This window comes from Tinamus guttatus, unplaced genomic scaffold (assembly GCF_059628265.1).
Source record: "Tinamus guttatus ecotype Peru unplaced genomic scaffold, ASM5962826v1 Tinamus_guttatus_pri_ptg001016l, whole genome shotgun sequence".
In the NCBI taxonomy this organism is placed as follows: domain Eukaryota; kingdom Metazoa; phylum Chordata; class Aves; order Tinamiformes; family Tinamidae; genus Tinamus; species Tinamus guttatus.
Genome location: NW_028289550.1, coordinates 2858 through 25080, shown reverse-complemented (window position 1 = coordinate 25080; position 22223 = coordinate 2858). Strand labels below are relative to the sequence as shown.

Here is a 22223-nt window from a genome sequence, read left to right as displayed (position 1 = left end):
CATGAGGTGGTTCTGGGTCTCCAACATCTCCATGAGGTGCTCCTGGATCTTCAGGACCTCCATAGGGTGGTTCTGGGTCTCCAGCATCTCCATAGGGTGGTCCCGGAGGGCCTTGGGTGCTGCTGGAGATGGAGCAGGTCCATGAGGTGGTTCTGGGTCTCCAACATCTCCATGAGGTGCTCCTGGATCTCCAGCATCTCCATGAGATGGTCTTGGGCCTCCAGCACCGTTTTGGGGTGATTGGGGGCCTCCAGCATCTCCATGAGATGGTCCAGGGGGTCTCCAGCATCTCCATGAGATGGTCCTGGATCTCCAGCATCTCCATGGGATGGTCCTGGATCTCCAGCATCCACACAGGGTGGTCCAGGGAATCTCCAGCATCTCCATGGGGTGGTCCAGGGGGTCTCCAGGATCTCTATGGGGTGGTCCTGGATGTCCAGCATCTCCATGAGATGGTCCTGGATCTCCAGCATCCAGACGGGGTGGTCCAGGGGGTTTCCAGCATCTCCATGGGGCGGTCCTGGATCTTCAGCATCTCCATGGGGTGGTCCCGGGGATCTCCGGCATCTCCATGAGATGGTCTTGGGCCTCCAGCACCATTTCGGGGTGACTGGGGGCCTCCAGCATCTCCATGAGATGGTCCAGGGGGTCTCCAGCATCTCCATGAGATGGTCCTGGATCTCCAGCATCTCCATGAGATGGCCCAGGGGGTCTCCAGGATCTCCATGAGATGGTCCTGGATCTCCAGCATCTCCATGGGATGGTCCTGGATCTCCAGCATCCACACGGGGTGGTCCAGGGAGTCTCCAGCATCTCCATAAGGTGATTCTGGGTCTCCAGGATCTCCATGAGATGGTCCAGGGGGTCTCCAGCATCTCCGTGAGATGGTCCTGGATCTCCAGCATCTCCATGAGATGGTCCTGGATGTCCAGCATCTCCATGAGATGGTCCAGGGGGTCTCCAGCATCTCCATGGGGTGGTCCTGGATCTCCAGCACCATTTCGGGGTGATTGGGGACCTCCAGCACCGTTCCGGGGTGGTTTCGGCTCCATCATCGCTCCGGGATGTCCCCGCGGTGACGTCCCCGTGTCCCCAGACAGGGGACGGCGTGAACGACGCCCCGGCGCTCAAGAAGGCCGAGATCGGCATCGCCATGGGCTCCGGCACGGCCGTGGCCAAGACGGCCTCCGAGATGGTCCTGGCCGACGACAACTTCTCCACCATCGTGGCGGCCGTGGAGGAGGGCCGGGCCATCTACAACAACATGAAGCAGTTCATCCGCTACCTCATCTCCTCCAACGTGGGCGAGGTGGTGTGGTGAGGACCTCGGCGCGGAGCCGGCGCCGCCCAACGGGCCCGAATCCCACCCGAATCCAACCCCGTCTTCTCGAGGACCGCCCAAAGCCACCGGGATCCATCGCAGTCCTTCCAAAATCCACCCAAAGCCATCCAAGTCCTCCCAAAATCCACCCAAAACCCACCCAAATCCATCCCAATCTTCTCAAGGACCACCCAAATCCTCCCAAAATCCACCCAAAACCCACCCAAAATCCACCCAATCCACCCAAATCCACCCCAATCCTCCCAAAGTCCACCCAAAATCTACTCCAATCTTCTTAAGGACCACCCAAACCCTCCCAAAATCCACCCAAAACCTCCTAAATCCCACCCAAGTTCACCCAGATCCACCCCAATCCTCCCCAAATTCACCCAAAATCCCACCCAAATCCATCCCAATCTTCCCAAAGACCACCCAAAACCTCCCAAATCCCACCCAAATCCACCCTAATCTTCCCCAAATCCACCCAAAATCTACCCAAATCCATCCCAATCTTCCCTAAGACCACCCAAAACCTCCCAAATCCCACCCAAATCCATCCCAATCTTCTCAAGGACCACCCAAACCCTCCCAAAATCCACCCAAAACCTCCTAAATCCCACCCAAGTTCACCCAGATCCACCCCAATCCTCCTCAAATTCACCCAAAAGCTACCCAAATCCATCCCAATCTTCCCAAAGACCACCCAAAAGCTCCCAAAATCCACCCAAATCCACCCTAATCTTCCCCAAATCCACCCAAAATCTACCCAAATCCATCCCAATCTTCCCAAAGGCCACCCAAAACCTCCCAAATCCCACCCAAATCCATCCCAATCTTCTCGAGGACCACCCAAACCCTCCCAAAATCCACCCAAAACCTCCTAAATCCCACCCAAGTCCACCCAGATCCATCGCAATCCTCCCCAAATCCACCCAAATCCTCCCAAAATCCACCCAAAATCTACCCAAATCCATCCCAATCTTCCCAAAGACCACCCAAAACCTCCCAAATCCTCCCAAAATCCACCCCAAATCCACGCAAATCTGTCCACATCCCACCCAGTCATCCAAATCCACCTAAATCCATCCAAATCCACCTAAATTCATCCAAATCCACCTAAATTTGTCTAAATCCACCCGAATTTGTCCAAATCCACCCCAATCCCACCCAAATCCACCCCAATCCCCCCCACCTGCTCCTCGTGGATCCCAGCTCCGTCCTCTCCCCACACCCGCCCCGATGGGACCCTCCATGACCCTCCCATTGGTTCCTCCTTGACCCTCCCCATTGGTTCCTCCATGACCTTCCCCATTGGACCCTCCATGACCCTCCCCATTGGTTCCTCCATGACCCTCCCGTTGGTTCCTCCATGACCTTCCCCATTGGTTCCTCCATGACCTTCCCCATTGGTTCCTCCATGACCTTCCCCATTGGTTCCTCCTTGACCCTCCCCATTGGTTCCTCCTTGACCTTGCCCATGGTTCCTCCATGGCCTTCCCCGTTGGTCCCTCCATGACCCTCCCATTGGTTCCTCCATGACCTTCCCAGTTGGACCCTCCATGACCTTCCCCGTTGGTCCCTCCATGACCCTCCCCGTTGGTTCCTCCTTGACCTTCCCCGTTGGTTCCTCCATGACCTTCCCATTGGTTCCTCCATGACCCTCCCCACGGTTCCTCCATGACCTTCCCCATTGGTTCCTCCTCCATCCTCCCCATTGGTTCCTCCATGACCTTCCCCACTGGACCCTCCATGACCTTCCCAATTGGTTCCTCCATGACCTTCCCCATTGGTTCCTCCATGACCTTCCCCATTGGTTCCTCTTTGACCCTCCCCTTGACCTTCCCCATTGGCTCCTCCATGACCTTCCCCATTGGCTCCTCCTTGACCTTCCCCATTGGTTCCTCCATGACCTTCCCCATTGGTTCCTCCTTTACCCTCCCCTTGACCTTCTCCATTGGTTCCTCCTTGACCTTCCCCATTGGTTCTTCCTTGACCTTCCCCTTGACCTTCCCCATTGGTTCCTCCATGATTTCCCCATTGGTTCCTCCATGACCCTCCCCATTGGTTCCTCCTCCATCCTCCCCACTGGTTCCTCCATGACCTTCCCCATTGGACCTTCCCCATTGGTTCCTCCATGACCCTCCCCATCGCTCCCTCCCCATTGGTTCCTCCATGACCTTCCCCATTGGTTCCTCCATGACCTTCCCCATTGGTTCTTCCTTGACCTTCCCCTTGACCTTCCCCATTGGTTCCTCCATGATCTCCCCATTGGTTCCTCTATGACCCTCCCCATTGGTTCCTCCTTCATCCTCCTCACTGGTTCCTCCATGACCTTCCCCATTGGACCTTCCCCATTGGTTCCTCCATGACCCTCCCCATCGCTCCCTCCCCATCGGTCCCTCCTTGACCTTCCCCGTTGCTTCCTCCCTGACCTCCCTCTCCCCCCCGTGTCCCCCCGTGTCCCCCGTGTCCCCCCGTGTCCCCCCCGTGTCCCCGTAGCATCTTCCTGACGGCGGCGCTGGGGCTGCCCGAGGCCCTCATCCCGGTGCAGCTGCTGTGGGTCAACCTGGTGACCGACGGGCTCCCGGCCACCGCGTTGGGCTTCAACCCGCCCGACCTGGACATCATGGACAAGCCCCCGCGCAGCCCCAAGGAGCCGCTCATCAGCGGGTGGCTCTTCTTCCGCTACCTGGCCATCGGCGGTGGGTGTCCCCATGGTGTCCCCGAGTGTCCCCATGGTGTCCCCATGGTGTCCCCACATGTCCCCATGGTGTCCCTGTGGTGTCCTCATGTCTCCCCATGGATCCCTGTGGTGTTACCACGTGTCTCCACATCTCCCCATGGTTTCTCCACATCTCCCCATGGTTTCCCCGCATGTCCCCATGGTGTCCCTGAGTGTCCCCATGGTGTCCCCATGTGTTTCTGTGGTGTCCCCAAATGTCTCCATGGTGTCCTCATGTCTCCCTGTGGTGTTACCACGTGTCCCCACATCTCCTCATGGTTTCTCCACATCTCCCCATGGTTTCTCCGCATGTCCCCATGGTGTCCCCATTGTCCCCATGGTGTCCCCACATGTCCCTGTGGTGTCCCCACATCTCCCCATGGTGTCCCCAAGTGTCACTATGGTGTCCCTATGTCTCCCCATGCATCCCTGTGGTGTTACCACGTGTCTCCACATCTCCCCATGGTTTCTCCACATCTCCCCATGGTTTCTCCGCATGTCCCCATGGTGTCCCCACGTGTCCCCATGGTGTCCCCACATGTCCCTGTGGTGTCCCCACATCTCCCCGTGGTGTCCCCAAGTGTCACTATGGTGTCCCCATGTCTCCCCATGCATCCCTGTGGTGTTACCACGTGTCTCCACATCTCCCCATGGTTTCTCCACATCTCCCCATGGTTTCTCCGCATGTCCCCATGGTGTCCCCATGGTGTCCCCATGGTGTCCCCACATGTCCCCATGGTGTCCCTGTGGTGTCCTCATGTCTCCCCATGCATCCCTGTGGTGTTACCACGTGTCTCCACATCTCCCCATGGTTTCTCCACATCTCCCCATGGTTTCCCCGCATGTCCCCATGGTGTCCCCAAGTGTCACCATGGTGTCCCCATGTCTCCCCATGCATCCCTGTGGTGTTACCACGTGTCTCCACATCTCCCCATGGTTTCTCCACATCTCCCCATGGTTTCTCCACATCTCCCCATGGTTTCCCCATTGTCCCCATGGTGTCCCCACATGTCCCCATGGTGTCCCTGTGGTGTCCTCATGTCTCCACAAGTGTCCCTGTGGTGTTACCACGTGTCCTCACATCTCCCCATGGTTTCTCCACATCTCCCTATGGTTTCCCCGCATGTCCCCATGGTGTCCCCATGTGTCCCTAAGTGTCCCCAAGGTGTCCCCAAGTGTCCCCGTGTCTCCCCATGCCTCCCTGTGGTGTTACCACGTGTCTCCACATCTCCCCATGGTTTCTCCACATCTCCCCATGGTTTCCCCGCATGTCCCCATGGTGTCCCCAGGTGTCCCCATGTGTCCCCATAGTGTCCCCGTGTCTTCTCGTGTGTCCCTGTGGTGTTACCACATGTCTCCACATCTCCCCAGGGTTTTTCCACATCTCCCCATGGTTTCCCTGCATGTCCCCATGGTGTCCCCACATGTCCCTGTGGTGTCCCCACATCTCCCCATGGTGTTCCCAAGTGTCCCTAAGTGTCCCCATGGTGTCCTCATGTCTCCCCATGCATCCCTGTGGTGTTACCACATGTCTCCATATCTCCCCATAGTTTCTCTCCATGTCCCCATGGTGTCCCCATGTGTCCCTGTGGTGTCCCCACATCTCCCCATGGTTTCTCCACATCTCCCCATGGTTTCCCCGCATGTCTCCATGGTGTCCCCACGGTGTCCCCACCTGGACATCATGGACAAGCCCCCGCGCAGCCCCAAGGAGCCGCTCATCAGCGGGTGGCTCTTCTTCCGCTACCTGGCCATCGGCGGTGGGTGTCCCCAAGTGTCCCCATGGTGTCCCCATGGTGTCCCCACATGTCCCCATGGTGTCCCTGTGGTGTCCTCATGTCTCCCCATGCATCCCTGTGGTGTTACCACGTGTCTCCACATCTCCCCATGGTTTCTCCACATCTCCCCATGGTTTCTCCACATCTCCCCATGGTTTCCCCGCATGTCCCCATGGTGTCCCCATGGTGTCCCCAAGTGTCACCATGGTGTCCCCATGTCTCCCCATGCATCCCTGTGGTGTTACGACGTGTCCCCACATCTCCCCATGGTTTCCCCGCATGTCCCCATGGTGTCCCCATGTGTCCCCAAGGTGTCCCTAAGTGTCCCCGTGTCTCCGCATGCCTCCCTGTGGTGTTACCATGTGTCTCCACATCTCCCCATGGTTTCTCCACATCTCCCCATGGTTTCCCTGCATGTCCCCATGGTGTCCCCACGTGTCCCTGTGGTGTCCCCACATCTCCCCATGGTGTCCCCATGTGTCCCCATGGTGTCCCCACATGTCCCCCTGTGTGTCACTGCATGTCCCCATGTGTGTCCCTGCTTGTCCCCCATGTCCCCATGGTGTCCCCTGTGTCCCCCCCCTGTGTCCCCATGTCCTCCTGTGTGTCCCCATGTCCCCCTGTGTGTCACTGCATGTCCCCATGTCCCCCCGTGTCCCCCCGCGGCTCCGTCCATGTCCCCTCTCGTTGTCGCCACGTTTCCCTCATGTCCCCCCATGTCCCCACATTGTCCCCATGTGTCCCCGCGGTGCCACCGCGTGTCCCCTCTGTTGTCCCCAGGCTACGTCGGGGCGGCCACCGTGGGCGCCGCCGCCTGGTGGTTCCTGTACGCGGAGGACGGGCCCAGTGTCACCTACCACCAGCTGGTGAGGACGGGGACACGGGGGACACGGGGGACACCGGGGGACACGGGTGGCACTGGGGGACATGGGTGACACTGACATGCGGGAGGGACACGGCTATGGGGGTCACGGGTGGCATCGGGGTCAGGGTGGCACCGGGGGACACGGCCATTGGGGTCACGGGTGACACTGACGTGGGGACACGGGTGGCACCGGGGGACACAGGTGGCACTGACATGTGGGGGGGACACGGCCATGGGGGACACGGGTGGCATCGGGGTCAGGGTGGCACCGGGGGACACGGGTGACACTCACACATAGGGACACGGGTGGCACCGGGGGACACGGCCATGGGGGTCATGGGTGGCACTGGGGGGACACGGCCATTGGGGCCATGGGTGACACCAACATGGGGACACGGGTGGCATGGGGGTCATGGGGGGACACGGCCATGGGGTCACGGGTGACACTGGGGTCAGGGTGGCACCGGGGGACACGGGTGGCACCGGGGGACACGGCCATGGGGGTCACGTGTGACACCGACATGGGGACACAGGTGGCACCGGGGGACACGGCTATGGGGGTCACGGGTGGCATCGGGGTCAGGGTGGCACCAGGGGACACGGGTGACACCGGGGGACATGGGGGACACCGGGGTCACGGGTGACACTGGGGGACACGGGTGGCACCGGGCGACACGGGGGACACGGGGACACGGGTGGCACTGGGATCAGGTTGGCACCGGGGTCAGGGTGACACTGGGGGACACGGGTGACACCGGGGGACACGGGGGACACGGGTGGCACTGGGGTCAGGGTGACACTGGGGGACACGGGTGGCACCGGGCGACACGGGGGACACGGGGACACGGGTGGCACCGGGGTCAGGGTGACACCGGGGTCAGGGTGACACTGGGGGACACGGGTGACACCGGGGGACACGGGGGACACCGGGGGACACGGGGGACACGGGTGGCCCCGGGGTCAGGGTGGCCCCGGGGTCAGGGTGACACCGGGGGACACGGGGGACACTGGGGGACACGGGGGACACGGGTGGCACCGGGGTCAGGGTGGCACCGGGGGACATGGCCGTGGGGTCACGGGTGACACTAACGTGGGGACACGGGTGACACCAGGGGACACGGCCATGGGTGACACTGGGGGGACACGGCCATTGGGGCCATGGGTGACACCAACATGGGGACACGGGTGGCACGGGGGTCATGGGGGGACACGGCCATTGGGGTCATGGGTGACACCAACATGGGGGACACGTCCATTGGGGTCATGGGTGGCATCGGGGGGGACACGGCCATTGGGACATGGGTGGCACCAGGGGGATGTGTCCATAGGGGTCATGGGTGTCACCGATGCATGGGGACACGTCCATAGGGGTCATGGGTGGCACCGGGGGACGTGGCCATTGGGGTCATGGGGGGGGGACACGGCCATTGGGGACATGGGTGGCACCAACATGGGGACACAGCCATTGGGGTCATGGGGGGGGACACGGCCATGGGGTCACGGGTGACACTGGGGTCAGGGTGGCACCGGGGGACACGGGTGGCACCGGGGGACACGGCCATGGGGGTCACGTGTGACACCGACGTGGGGACACAGGTGGCACCGGGGGACACGGGTGACACCGGGGGACACGGCTATGGGGGTCACGGCTGGCATCGGGGTCAGGGTGGCACCGGGGGACACGGCCATGGGGGACACGGGTGGCACCGGGGTCAGGGTGGCACCAGGGGACACGGGTGACACCGGGGGACACCGGGGTCACGGGTGACACTGGGGGACACGGGTGACATCGGGGGACACGGGGGACACGGGTGGCACTGGGGTCAGGGTGGCACCGGGGGACACGGGTGGCACTGACATGTGGGGGGGACACGGCCATGGGGTCACGGGTGACACCAATGTGGGGACACGGGTGGCACCAGGGTCAGAGTGGCACGTAGGGACACGGGTGACACTGACACATGGGGACACGGGTGGCACCAACATGGGGACACGGGTGGCATCAGGGTCACGGGTGACACCGACATGGGGACACGGGTGGCACTGGGGGGGACACGGCCATGGTGGGGACCTGCCATCCCTGACGTCACCCCCGTCCCCCCGGTGTCCCCACGGGGACCTCCCGCCCCAGCCGAGCCCCTCCCACCCCCTGGGGACACCGGTGTCCCCAGAGCCACCTCGAGGTCCCCAAGGCCACCCCAGTGTCCCCAAAGCCACCTCAAGGTCCCCAGAGTCACCTCAAGGTCCCCACGACCACCTCGAAGTCCCCACGGCCACCCCAGTGTCCCCAGAGCCACCTCGAGGTCCCCAAGGCCACTTTGAGGTCCCCAGAGTCACCTCAAGGTCCCCAGAGCCACCACAGGGTCCCCAGAGCCACCCCAGTGTCCCCATGACCACCCCAGTGTCCCCACAGTGTCCTGCGCTGTCCTTGTCACCAGCCCTCGGGCCGTCCCCATGGAGGTGGCCGTGCCCCACGTGGGGCAGTTGTGTCCCCGTGTCCCCGTGTCCCCAATGTCCCCAATGTCCCTGTGTCCCCCATATCCCTCCATGTCCCCCATGTCCCCCAATGTCCCCAATGTCCCCAACGTCCCCATTGTCCCCATGTCCCCCCATTGTCCCCAATGTCCCCATTCCCCCCATTCCCCCCATTCCCCCCAATGCCCCCATTGTCCCCAGTGTCCCCATTGTCCCCAATGTCCCCATTGTCCCCATTGTCCCCATTGTCCCCAACGTCCCCCATGTCCCCAACGTCCCCAACGTCCCCAATGCCCCCATTGTCCCCATTGTCCCCATTGTCCCCATTGTCCCCTCATTGTCCCCGTTGTCCCCAGACCCACTTCATGCAGTGCACGGAGCACAACGCCGAGTTCGAGGGTCTCGACTGTGACATGTCCCCAATGTCCCCAACGTCCCCAATATCCCCAACATCCCCAACGTCCCCAACATCCCCAACGTCCCCATTGTCCCCATTGTCCCCAATGTCCCCTCATTGTCCCCGTTGTCCCCAGACCCACTTCATGCAGTGCACGGAGCACAACGCCGAGTTCGAGGGTCTCGACTGTGACATCTTCGAGTCCCCGGTCCCCATGACGATGGCCCTGTCCGTGCTGGTCACCATCGAGATGTGCAACGCACTCAACAGGTACCGCGTCACCGTCACCCGCGTCACCGTGTCACCCGCGTCACCGTGTCACCCGCATCACCGCGTCACCCGCATCACCGCGTCGTGTCACCGCATCACTGCATCTCCATGTCACCCGCATCGCCGTCACCACGTCACCGTGTCACCGCGTCACCCGCGTCACCGCGTCACATCACCCGCGTCACTGTGTCACCTGTGTCACTGTCACCCGTGTCACTCATGTCACCATGTCACCTGTGTCACCGCATCGTGTCACCGCGTCACCGCATCACTGCATCACCATGTCACCCGCATCGCCGTCACCCATGTCACCGCGTCACCGTGTCACCCGTCACCGCGTCACCCGTGTCACCACATCACCCACGTCACTGTCACCTGTGTCACTGTCACCCGTGTCACCCATGTCACCATGTCACCATGTCACCTGTGTCACCGCGTCGTGTCACCGCATCACTGCATCACCATGTCACCCGCATCGCCGTCACCCATGTCACCGTGTCACCCGTCACCGCGTCACCCGTGTCACCGCATCACATCACCCGCGTCACTGTGTCACCTGTGTCACTGTCACCTGTGTCATCCATGTCACCATGTCACCTGTGTCACCGCGTCGTGTCACCGTGTCACCGCATCACCATGTCACCCGCATCGCCGTCACCCATGTCACCGCGTCACCGTGTCACCCGTCACCGCGTCACCCGTGTCACCGCGTCACATCACCCGCGTCACTGTGTCACCTGTGTCACTGTCACCCGTGTCACCCATGTCACCATGTCACCTGTGTCACCGCGTCGTGTCACCGCATCGCTGCATCTCCATGTCACCCGCATCGCCGTCACCCATGTCACCGCGTCACCCGTCACCGCGTCACCCGCATCACCGCGTCACATCACCCGCGTCACTGTGTCACCTGTGTCACTGTCACCCGTGTCACCCATGTCACCATGTCACCTGTGTCACCGCGTCGTGTCACCGCATCACCGTGTCACCCGCATCGCCGTCACCCATGTCACCGCGTCACCGTGTCACCCGTCACCCGTGTCACCGCGTCACATCACCCGCGTCACTGTGTCACCTGTGTCACTGTCACCCATGTCACCCATGTCACCATGTCACCTGTGTCACCGCGTCACCGCATCACCATGTCACCCGCATCACCGTCACCACGTCACCGCGTCACCGTGTCACCCGTCACCGCGTCACCACATCACCTGCATCACTGTCACCTGTGTTACTGTCACCCGTGTCACCCATGTCACCATGTCACCTGTGTCACCGCGTCGTGTCACCGCATCACCATGTCACCCGCATCGCCGTCACCCATGTCACCGCGTCACCCGTCACCGCGTCGCCCGCGTCACCGCGTCACATCACCCGCGTCACTGTGTCACCTGTGTCACTGTCACCCGTGTCACCCATGTCACCATGTCACCTGTGTCACCGCGTCGTGTCACCGCGTCACCGCATCGCTGCATCACCATGTCGCCCGCATCGCCGTCACCCATGTCACCGCGTCACCATGTCACGCGTCACCCGCGTCACATCACCCACGTCACTGTCACCTGTGTCACTGTCACCCGTGTCACCCATGTCACCATGTCACCTGTGTCACCGCGTCGTGTCACCGCGTCACCGCATCACTGCATCACCATGTCACCCGCATCGCCGTCACCCATGTCACCGCGTCACCATGTCACCTGTCACCGCGTCACCCACGTCACCACATCACCCACGTCACTGTCACCTGTGTTACTGTCACCTGTGTCACCCATGTCACTATGTCACCTGTGTCACCGCGTCACCGCGTCACCATGTCACTGTCGTGTCACTGCGTCACCCGCATCACCGTGTGACCCGCATCACCGTGTCACCCGTGTCACCACGGCACCGCGTCACCCTGTCATCGTGTCACCCGCGTCACCATGTCCCCATGTCACCGTGTCACCCGTCACCCGCGTCACGTCACTCGCATCACCATGTCGCCGTGTCACCCGCGTCACTGTCACCCGTGTCACTCATGTCTCGCCACATCCCCCATGTCACCCCGTGTCCTCATGTCCCCACGTCCACACATATCCCCATGTGTCCCCCATGTCCCCATATGTCACCCTTGTGTCCCCATGTCCACACGTGTCCCCATGTCACCCCCCCCATGTCCCCAGGTCACCCCCATGTCCCCACGTGTCCCCACGTGTCCCCATGTGTCTACACGTGTCCCCATGTCCCCAACGTGTCCCCATGTCCCCAGCGTGTCCCAATGTCCCCAATTGTCCCCGCAGCCTCTCAGAGAACCAGTCCCTGCTCCGGATGCCCCCCTGGGTCAACATCTGGATCATGGCTCCATCTGTCCCCATGTCCCCATGTCACCCACATGTCCCCAACGTGTCCCCATGTCCCCAACGTGTCCCCATGTCCCCAACGGTCACCAGTGTCCCCAACGTGTCCCCAATTGTCCCCGCAGCCTCTCGGAGAACCAGTCCCTGCTGCGGATGCCACCCTGGGTCAACATCTGGCTCGTTGGCTCCATCTGTCCCCAACGTGTCCCCATGTCCCCATTCCCCATGTGTCTCCATGTCCCCATTTCCCCATGTCCCCCACATGTCCCCAACGTGTCCCCATGTCCCCAACGTGTCCCCAATTGTCCCCGCAGCCTCTCGGAGAACCAGTCCCTGCTCCGGATGCCGCCCTGGGTCAACATCTGGATCATGGCTCCATCTGTCCCCATGTCCCCAACGTGTCCCCATGTCCCCAACGTGTCCCCAACGTGTCCCCAATTGTCCCCGCAGCCTCTCGGAGAACCAGTCCCTGCTCCGGATGCCCCCCTGGGTCAACATCTGGCTCGTTGGCTCCATCTGTCTCTCCATGTCCCTCCACTTTGTCATCCTCTACGTGGACCCGCTGCCCGTAAGGACAATGGGGAGGGGACAATGGGGACAACGGGGACAACGGGGAGGGGGACAATGGGGACAACGGGGACAACAGGGACAGGGGACAACGGGGAGGGGACAATGGGGACAACGGGGACAATGGGGACAGGGGACAACGGGGAGGGTGACAATGGGGACAGGGGAGCCTGGGGAGGGTGACAATAGGGGGAGGGGGACCCTGGGGAGGGGGACAATGGGTCACTGGGGAGGGTGACAATGGGGACAAGGGACCCCAGGGAGGGTGACAAGGGGTCACTGGGGAGGGGGACAATGGGGACAAGGGGACCCCGGGAAGGGGGACAATGGGGACAGGGGGACCCCAGGGAGAGGGACAAGGGGGACAGGGGGAACCGGGGAGGGTGACAATGGGTCACTGGGGACAATGGGGACACGAGGACCCTGGAGAGGGGGACAATGGGGACAAGGGACCCTGGGGAGGGAGACAGGGGGGACAAGGAGGGGACCTGGGGAGAGTGACAAGGAGGACAAAGGGTCCCCAAGGAGGGTGACAAGGGGGACACGGGGACCCTGGAGAGGGGTGACAATGGGGACAGGGGACCCCAGGGAGGGGTGACAATGGGGACAAGGGGACCCCGGGGAGGGTGACAATGGGGACAGGGGGACTCTGGGGAGGGGGACAAGGGGGACAAGGGGACCCTGGGGAGGGTGACAAGGGGGACAGGGGACCCCAGGCCTGGGGACAAGGGGGACAAGGACCTCAGGGAGGGTGACAAGGGGGACAAGGGGTCCCCAAGGAGGGTGACAACAGGGACAGGGGGTCCCAGGGAGGGTGACAACGGGCACAAGGGGGACAGGGGACCCGGGGGCTGGTGACAAGGGGGACAAGGGGGTGACACGGTGACGTGGGTGATGTGGTGACACAGTGGTGCCACGATGACGGGTGACACTGTGACCTGGTGGTGACACGGTGCTGGGGGTGACATGGTGAATGGTGACGTGGTGACATGGTGATGGTGACACTGTGACACGGTGGTGACACGATGACATGGTGACGGTGACAGTGATGCAGTGACATGGTGACCCAGTGGTGACGTGGTGACGGTGACGTGGTGATGGTGACGTGGTGACCCGGTAGTGACGGTGACATGGTGATGGTGACAGTGATGCAGTGACATGATGACATGGTGGTGACGTGGTGACGGTGACATGGTGACGGTGACAGTGATGCGGTGACATGGTGACCCAGTGGTGACACGATGACACGGTGACGGTGACAGTGATGCGGTGACATGGTGACGTGGTGATGGTGACACGGTGACGGTGACGGTGACACGGTGATGGCGACGTGGTGCCACGGTGATGGTGACGGGTGATGTGGTGACACGGTGATGGTGACACGGTGGTGCCATGGTGACACGGTGACACGGTGACGGTGATGTGGTGAGAGTGATGTGGTGACATGGTGACCCGGTGGTGACACGGTGACGGTGACGTGGTGACGGTGATGGTGATGCGGTGACGCGGTGACCCGGTGACAGTGACACGGTGATGGTGACCCGGTGACATGGTGACCTGGTGACGGTGACACTGTGATGGGTGACATGGTGACACGGTGAAGGTGACATGGTGACACGGTGGCGGTGACCCGGTGATGGTGACACGGTCATGGTGACATGGTGACCTGGTGACATGGTGACGTAGTGATGGTGACACAGTGACGGTGACACGGTGATGGTGATGCGGTGCCAGTGACGCGGTGCTGGTGACACGGTGACACTGTGATGGGTGACATGGTGACATGGTGACACGGTGACGGTGACACGGTGACACTGTGATGGGTGACACGGTGACACGGTGACGGTGACACGGTGATGGTGACACGGTGATGGTGACGGTGACACGGTGACGGTGACACGGTGACACTGTGATGGGTGACACGGTGACACGGTGATGGTGACACGGTGACACTGTGACGGGTGACACGGTGACACGGTGATGGTGACACTGTGATGGGTGACGCGGTGGCGGTGACGGTGACACGGTGACACTGTGATGGGTGACACGGTGACGGTGACACGGTGATGGTGACGGTGACACGGTGACGGTGACACGGTGACACTGACGGGTGACACGGTGACACGGTGAGGGTGACACGGTGACAGTGACACGGTGACACGGTGACGGGTGACACGGTGACACGGTGATGGTGACGGTGACACGGTGACGGTGACACGGTGACACTGTGACGGGTGACACGGTGACATGGTGACACGGTGACACGGTGACGGTGACGTGGTCACGGTGACACGGTGACACGGTGACACTGTGACGGGTGACACGGTGACGGGTGACACGGTGACGGGTGACACGGTGACACGGTGACACTGTGACGGGTGACACAGTGACACGGTGACGGTGACACGGTGACACGGTAACACTGTGATGGGTGACACGGTGACGGGTGACACGGTGACACGGTGACACGGTGACGGTGACGGTGACACAGTGACACGGTGACGGTGACACGGTGACACGGTGACGCCGTTGGCAGATGATCTTCAAGCTGACCCCCCTGGACGCCCCGCACTGGTTCGTGGTCCTCAAGATCTCCTTCCCCGTCATCCTCCTGGACGAGGTCCTCAAGTTCATCGCCAGGAACTACCTGGAGGGTGAGGACGGACGGGGCCACCCGCGTCGCCCGGGTCACCCCCGGGTCCCCTCTGGGTCCCTTGGGTCCCTCTGTGTCCCTTGGGTCCCTCTGTGTCCCTTGGGTCCCCTCTGGGTCCCTTGAGGTCCCTCCATGTCCCCTTGGGTCCCCTCTGGGTCCCTCCATGTCACCTGGGTCCCCTCATGTCCCCTTGGGTCCCCTTGGGTCCCCTTTGTGTCCCTTGGGTCCTTCCATGTCCCCTTGGGTCCCCTCCGTGTCACCTGGGTCCCTCCATGTCACCTCTGTGTCCCCTGGGTTGTTTCAGGTCCCCTCTGTGTCCCCTTGGGTCCCTTGGGTCCCCTCCGGGTCCCTTGGGTCCCTTCGTGTCTCCTTGGGTTCCCCATATCCCCTTGGGTCCCCTCTGTGTCCCCTGGGTCCCCTCGTGCCACCCGCGTCACCCGTGTCACCTCCGGGTCCCCTCGGGTCCCCTTTGTGTCCCCTTGGGTCCCCCATGTCCCCCTGGGTCCCCTCCATGTCCCCTTGGGTCCCCTCTGGGTCCTCTCCCTGTCCCTTGGGTCCCCTCATGTCTCCTTGGGTCCCCCATGTCCCCTTGGGTCCCCTCTGTGTCCCCTCTGGGTCCCCTGGGTCCCCTTGTGCCACCCGCGTCACCCGTGTCACCTCCGGGTCCCCTCGGGTCCCCTTTGTGTCCCCTGGGTCCCCCATGTCCCCCTGGGTCCCCTCCATGTCCCCCTGGGTCCCATCTGTGCTCCCTTGGGGTCCCCTTGGGTCCCCTCCGTGTCACCTGGGTCCCCTCCAGGTCACCTCGGTCCCCCATGTCCCCTTGGGTCCCCTCTGGGTCACCTGGGTCCCCTCATGTCCCCTTGGGCCCCCTCTGTGTCCCCTTGGGTCCCTTCATGTCTCCTTGGGTCCCCTCCATGTCCCCTTGGGTCCCCTCATGTCCCTCTGGGTCCCCTTGGGTCCCCTTGGGTCCTTTCATGTCTCCTTGGGTCCCCCATGTCCCCTTGGGTCCCCTCTGTGTCACCTGGGTCCCTCCGTGTCCCTTGGGTCCCCCATATCCCCTTGGGTCCCTTGGGTCCCCCCGTGTCCCCTTGGGTCCCCTCCGGGTCCCTTGGGTCCCTTCATGTCCCCTTGGGGTCCCCTCTGTGTCCCCTGGGTCCCCTCGTGCCACCCGCGTCACCCCGGGTCACCTCCGGGTCCTCTTGGGTCCCCTTTGTGTCCCCTGGGTCCCCTCGTGCCACCCGCGTCACCCATGTCACCTCCGGGTCCCCTCGGGTCCCCTTTGTGTCCCTTGGGTCCCCTCATGTCCCCTTGGGCCCCCTTGGGTCCCCTCTGTGTCCCCTTGGGTCCCCTTGGGTCCCTTCATGTCTCCTTGGGTCCCCTCCATGTCCCCTTGCGTCCCCTCCATGTCACCTGGGTCCCTCCATGTCACCTCCATGTCCCTTGGGTCCCCTCATGTCCCCTTGGGCCCCCTTGGGTCCCCCATATCCCCTTGGGTCCCCCCGTGTCCCCTTGGGTCCCCTCCGGGTCCCTTGGGTCCCTTCATGTCCCCTTGGGTCCCTTCTGTGTTCCCTTGGGTCCCTTCGTGTCCCCTGGGTCCCCTCCGTGTCACCTGGGTCCCTCTGTGTCACCTGGGTCCCCTATGTGCTCCCTTGCGGTCCCCTTGGGTCCCCTTTGGTCCCTTCATGTCCCCTTGGGTCCCCTCTGTGTCCCCTTGGGTCCCTTGGGTTCCCCCCGTGTCCCTTTGGGTCCCCTTTGTGTCCCTTGGGTCCCTCCATGTCCCCTTGGGTCCCCTCTGGGTCCTCTCCCTGTCCCTTGGGTCCCCTCATGTCTCCTTGGGTCCCCCATGTCCCCTTGGGTCCCCTCTGTGTCCCCTTGGGTCCCTTGGGTTCCCCCCGTGTCCCTTTGGGTCCCCTTTGTGTCCCTTGGGTCCCTCCATGTCCCCTTGGGTCCCCTCTGGGTCCTCTCCCTGTCCCTTGGGTCCCCTCATGTCTCCTTGGGTCCCCCATGTCCCCTTGGGTCCCCTCTGTGTCCCCTTGGGTCCCCCATATCCCCCTGGGTCCCCTCTGTGCTCCCTTGGGGTCCCCTGGGTCCCCTCATGCCACCTGCGTCACCCTGTGTCACCTCCGGGTCCCCTCGGGTCCCCTTTGTGTCCCTTGGGTCTCCTCCATGTCCCCTTGGGTCCCTTCATGTCCCCTTGGGTCCCCTCTGTGTCCCCTTGGGTCCCTCCATGTCCCCCTGGGTCCCCTCTGCGTCCCCTCTGTGTCCCCTTGGGCCCCCTTGGGTCCCCCATATCCCCTTGGGTCCCTTGGGTCCCCCCGTGTCCCCTTGGGTCCCCTCCGGGTCCCTTGGGTCCCTTCATGTCCCCTTGGGTCCCCTCTGTGTCCCCTGGGTCCCCTCGTGCCACCCGCGTCACCCGTGTCACCTCCGGGTCCCCTCGGGTCCCCTTTGTGTCCCTTGGGTCCCCTCATGTCCCCTTGGGCCCCCTTGGGTCCCCTCTGTGTCCCCTTGGGTCCCCTTGGGTCCCTTCATGTCTCCTTGGGTCCCCTCATGTCCCCTTGGGCCCCCTTGGGTCCCCCATATCCCCTTGGGTCCCCCCGTGTCCCCTTGGGTCCCCTCCGGGTCCCTTGGGTCCCTTCATGTCCCCTTGGGTCCCCTCTGGGTCCCCTGGGTCCCCTCGTGCCACCCGCATCACCCGTGTCACCTCCGGGTCCCCTCGGGTCCCCTTTGTGTCCCCTGGGTCCCTCCATGTCCCCTTGGGTCCCCTTTGTGTCCCCTTGGGTCCCCTCTGGGTCCCTTGAGGTCCCTCCATGTCCCCTTGGGTCCCCTCTGGGTCCTCTCCCTGTCCCTTGGGTCCCCTCATGTCTCCTTGGGTCCCCCATGTCCCCTTGGGTCCCCTCCATGTCACCTGGGTTCCTCCATGTCACCTGGGTCCCCCCGTGTCCCCTTGGGTCCCCTCCGGGTCCCTTGGGTCCCCTCATGTCCCCTTGGGGTCCCCTCTGTGTCTCCTGAGTCCCCTCCGTGTCACCTCCGGGTCCACTGGGTCCCTTCGGGTCCCCTTTGTGTCCCTTGGGTCCCTCCATGTCCCCTTTGGACCACCCGTGTCCCCTTGGGTCCCCCAGGTCCCCTCTGTGCCCCCTTGGGTCCCCTTGGGTCCCCCGTATCCCCCCTGTGTCCCTCAGGTCCCCTCCGTGTCACCTGGGTCCCCTTGGGTCCCCTTTGTGTCCCTTGGGGTCCCCTTGGGTCCCCCCATGTCCCCTTGGGTCCCTTGGGTCCCCTCGTGTCCCCTCCATGTCCCTTGGGTCCCCCGTGTCCCCTTGGGTTCCCCGTGTCCCCTCTGTGTCCCTTGGGTCCCTTCATGTCCCCTGGGTCCCCTCTGTGCCCCCTTGGGGTCGTCCCCTGGGTCCCTCTGGGTCCCCCCATGTCCTCTCGGGTCCCCTGGGTCCCCTGTGTCCCCTCTGTGTCCCCTCGGGTCCCCTTCGGTCCCCTTGGCCCCCCTGTGTCACCCAGCCGGGTCACCCCAGTGCTGGCTCCTATGGGCACCCGGGGCTGCAGGGTCCAGCTGTGTGTCCAGCTGTGCATCCATTCCTGCATCCATCCATCCCAGTGTCCAGCTGTGCATCCAGCTGTGCGTCCAGCTGTGCATCCATCCCTGTGTCCAGCTGTGCATCCATCCCTGCATCCAGCTGTGCATCCATCCCTGTGTCCAACTGTGCATCCATTCCTGCATCCATCCATCCCTGCATCCAGCTGCGCGTCCAGCTGTGCATCCATCCATCCCAGTGTCCAGCTGTGCATCCAGCTGTGCATCCATCCCTGTGTCCATCCCTGTGTCCAGCTGTGCATCCAGCTGTGCATCCATCCCTGTGTCCAGCTGTGCATCCATCCATCCCTGCATCCCTGTGTCCAGCTGTACATCCAGCTGTGCATCCATCCCTGTGTCCAACTGTGCATCCATTCCTGTATCCAGCTGTGCATCCATCCCAGCATCTGTCCATCCTTGTGTCCAGATGTGTATCCAGCTGTGCATCCATCCCTGTATCCATTCCCTCCCTGCGTCCAGCTGTGCATCCCTCCCTGCATCCAGCTGTGCATCCATCCATCCCAGCATCCATCCAGCCCTGCATCCAGCTGTGCATCCATCCCTGCATCCAGATGTGTATCCAGATGTGTCTCTGCAGCCGTCCCTGCGTCCAGCTGTGCATCCAGCTGTGCGTCCATCCCTCCCCGTGTCTAGCTGTGCATCCATCCCAGCATCTGTCCATCCCTGTGTCCAGCTGTGTATCCAGCTATGCATCCATCCCTGTATCCATCCCTCCCTGCATCCAGCTGTGCATCCAGCTGTGCATCCATTCCTGTATCCAGCTGTGCGTCCATCCCTCCCCGTATCCAGCTGTGCATCCATCCCTGTGTCCAGCTGTGCATCCCTGTGTCCCTGCGTCCAGCTGTGCACCCCTGCGTCCAGCTGTTCATCCCCGTATCCAGCTGTGCATCCCTGTGTCCAGCTGTGCATCCAGCTGTGTGTCCCTGCATCCATCCCTGTGTCCAGATGTGCAGCCCTGTGTCCCTGCATCCATCCGTCCCCTCCATCCGTTCCCCCCTGTCCCCTTTGTCCCCCCGTCCCCTCTGTCCCCTCTGTCCCCTTTGTCCCCTCCATCCGTCCCCCCCGTCACCTCCTCTCCTTTGTCCCCGCTGCAGCGTGACCTCCCGTCCCCTCCGGTGGCCCCGGCCACAGGTAGCGCCCGTGTCACCCCCTGGTGTCACCGTCACCCCCTGGTGTCACCCTTTGTGTCACCGTCACCCCCTGGTGTCACCCCCTGGTGTCACCCCCTGGTGTCACTGTCACCCCCTAGTGTCACCCTTTGTGTCACCGTCACCCCCGGTGCCACCCCCTGGTGTCACTGTCACCCCCTAGTGTCACCATCAACCCCTGGTGTCACCTCCTGGTGTCCCTGTCACCCCCTTTGTGTCACCGTCACCCCCTGGTGTCACCCCCCGGTGTCACTGTCACCCCCTTTGTGTCACTGTCACCCCCTGGTGCCACCCCCTGGTGTCACCGTCACCCCCTGGTGTCACCCCCCGGTGTCACTGTCACCCCCTTTGTGTCACTGTCACCCCCTTTGTGTCACTGTCACCCCCTAGTGTCACCGTCACCCCCGGTGCCACCCCCTGGTGTCACTGTCACCCTCTTTGTGTCACTGTCACCCCCTTTGTGTCACTGTCACCCCCTGGTGTCACCCTAGTGTCACCGGCATCCCCTAGTGTCACTGTCACCCCCTAGTGTCACCGTCACCCCCTAATGTCACCCCCCCTTTGTGTCACTGTCACCCCCATTGCGTCCCCATCACCCCATCGTTGTCCCCATCACCCCCATGTCCCCATCACCCCCAATGTCCCCTTAACCCCCCAATGTCCCCATGTCCCCAATGTCCCCATGTCCCCATCACCCCCCCATGTTCCCATGTCCCCATCATTGTCCCCATCACCCCCCTCATGTCCCCATCACCCCCCATGTCCCCTCAATGTCCCCATTGTGTCCCCAATGTCCCCATGTCCCCATCACCTCCCATTGTCCCCAATGTCCCCCATGTCCCCAATCTCCCCATGTCCCCATCACCCCAATGTCCCCATCACCCTCCATTGTGTCCCCATCACCCCATCATTGTCCCCATCACCCCAATGTCCCCATGTCCCCATCACTCCCATGTCCCCAATGTCCATGTCCCCAATCTCCCCATGTCCCCAATGTCCCCATCACCCTCCATTGTGTCCCCATCACCCCATCATTGTCCCCATCACCTCCCATTGTCCCCAATGTCCCCAATCTCCCCATGTCCCCAATGTCCCCATCACCTCATCATTGTCCCCGTCACCCCCAATGTCCCCTTAACCCCCCAATGTCCCCATGTCCCCATCACCCCCCATCATCCCCTTGTCCCCCCAATGTCCCCATTGTGTCCCCAATGTCCCATGTCCCCATCACCGCCCATGTCCCCAATGTCCCCATTGCCCCCATTGTCCCCAGTGTGTCCCCATCATCCCCATGACCCCATGACCCCCCAATGTCCCCATGTCCCCAATGTCCCCATCACCCCCCATTGTCCCCAATGTCCCCATCACCCCCCATTGTCCCCATTGTCCCCATCACCCCCCATTGCCCCCATTGTCCCCAATGTCCCCATTGTCCCCATTCTGTCCCCACCCCCCCCGTGTCCCCAAGGGGGGGGGGGTGTCCCCAAGCCCCCCCCCCACCCCATGTGTCCCCCCCCCCCCCAGGTGACGCCGAGGACACCCGGAAGCGGCGGAAGTGACACCGGAAGTGACACCGGGGCCACCAAGGGCCACCCCCTCCCCCCTCCCCCACGTGGGGTCGCCCCTCCCCCTCCCCTTCCCCCCCCCCCGGACCCCCCCTCCGGCACCGCTTATTTATTGCCATTAAAGTGACAGTGACACCCGGTGTGACCTGCTTGGGGACATTGGGGACAATGGGGACATGGGGGGACATGGGGACATTGGGGGACAGGGCTCCTCGGGGGGAACTGTGGCAGTTTCGAGGCTCCTCCTTGAGGGTTGTGGCAGTTTCAGGGCTCCCCAGGGGGGATCGTGGTGGTTTCGGGGCTCCCCAGGGGGAATTGGGGCAGTTTCGGGGCTCCCCAGGGGGAATTGGGGCAGTTTTGGGGCTCCTCGGGGGAATTGTGGCGGTTTCGGGGCTCCCTGAGGAGAATTGGGCGGTTTCTGGGCTCCTCCTTGAGGATTGTGGTGGTTTTCGGGCTCCCCAGGGGGATTGTGGCGGTTTCGGGGCTCCCCAGGGGAAATTGGGGCAGTTTTGGGCTCCCCAGGGG

General features: G+C 62.7%; 1 protein-coding gene across 2 annotated transcripts in view; it reads left to right on the top strand.

Moving 5' to 3' along the window:
- The window catches only part of LOC148590905 (sarcoplasmic/endoplasmic reticulum calcium ATPase 1), a 52190-nt gene extending 30492 nt beyond the window's left edge, over window positions 1-21698 (top strand). Inside the window, exons 16-22 of one of the 2 annotated variants that reach the window (XM_088538338.1) lie at window positions 1097-1317; window positions 3821-4023; window positions 6602-6687; window positions 9695-9828; window positions 12615-12732; window positions 15268-15385; window positions 21658-21698. In XM_088538338.1, the coding sequence (XP_088394464.1) occupies window positions 1097-1317; window positions 3821-4023; window positions 6602-6687; window positions 9695-9828; window positions 12615-12732; window positions 15268-15385; window positions 21658-21692 (915 nt within the window). In that variant the 3' untranslated portion in view covers window positions 21693-21698. Of the gene's footprint in view, window positions 1-1096; window positions 1318-3820; window positions 4024-6601; window positions 6688-9694; window positions 9829-12289; window positions 12347-12614; window positions 12733-15267; window positions 15386-21657 lie in introns of those variants that run through there. The other variant, XR_015914226.1, reaches the window with a different exon arrangement.
- Window positions 21699-22223: the final 525 nt, after the last annotated feature.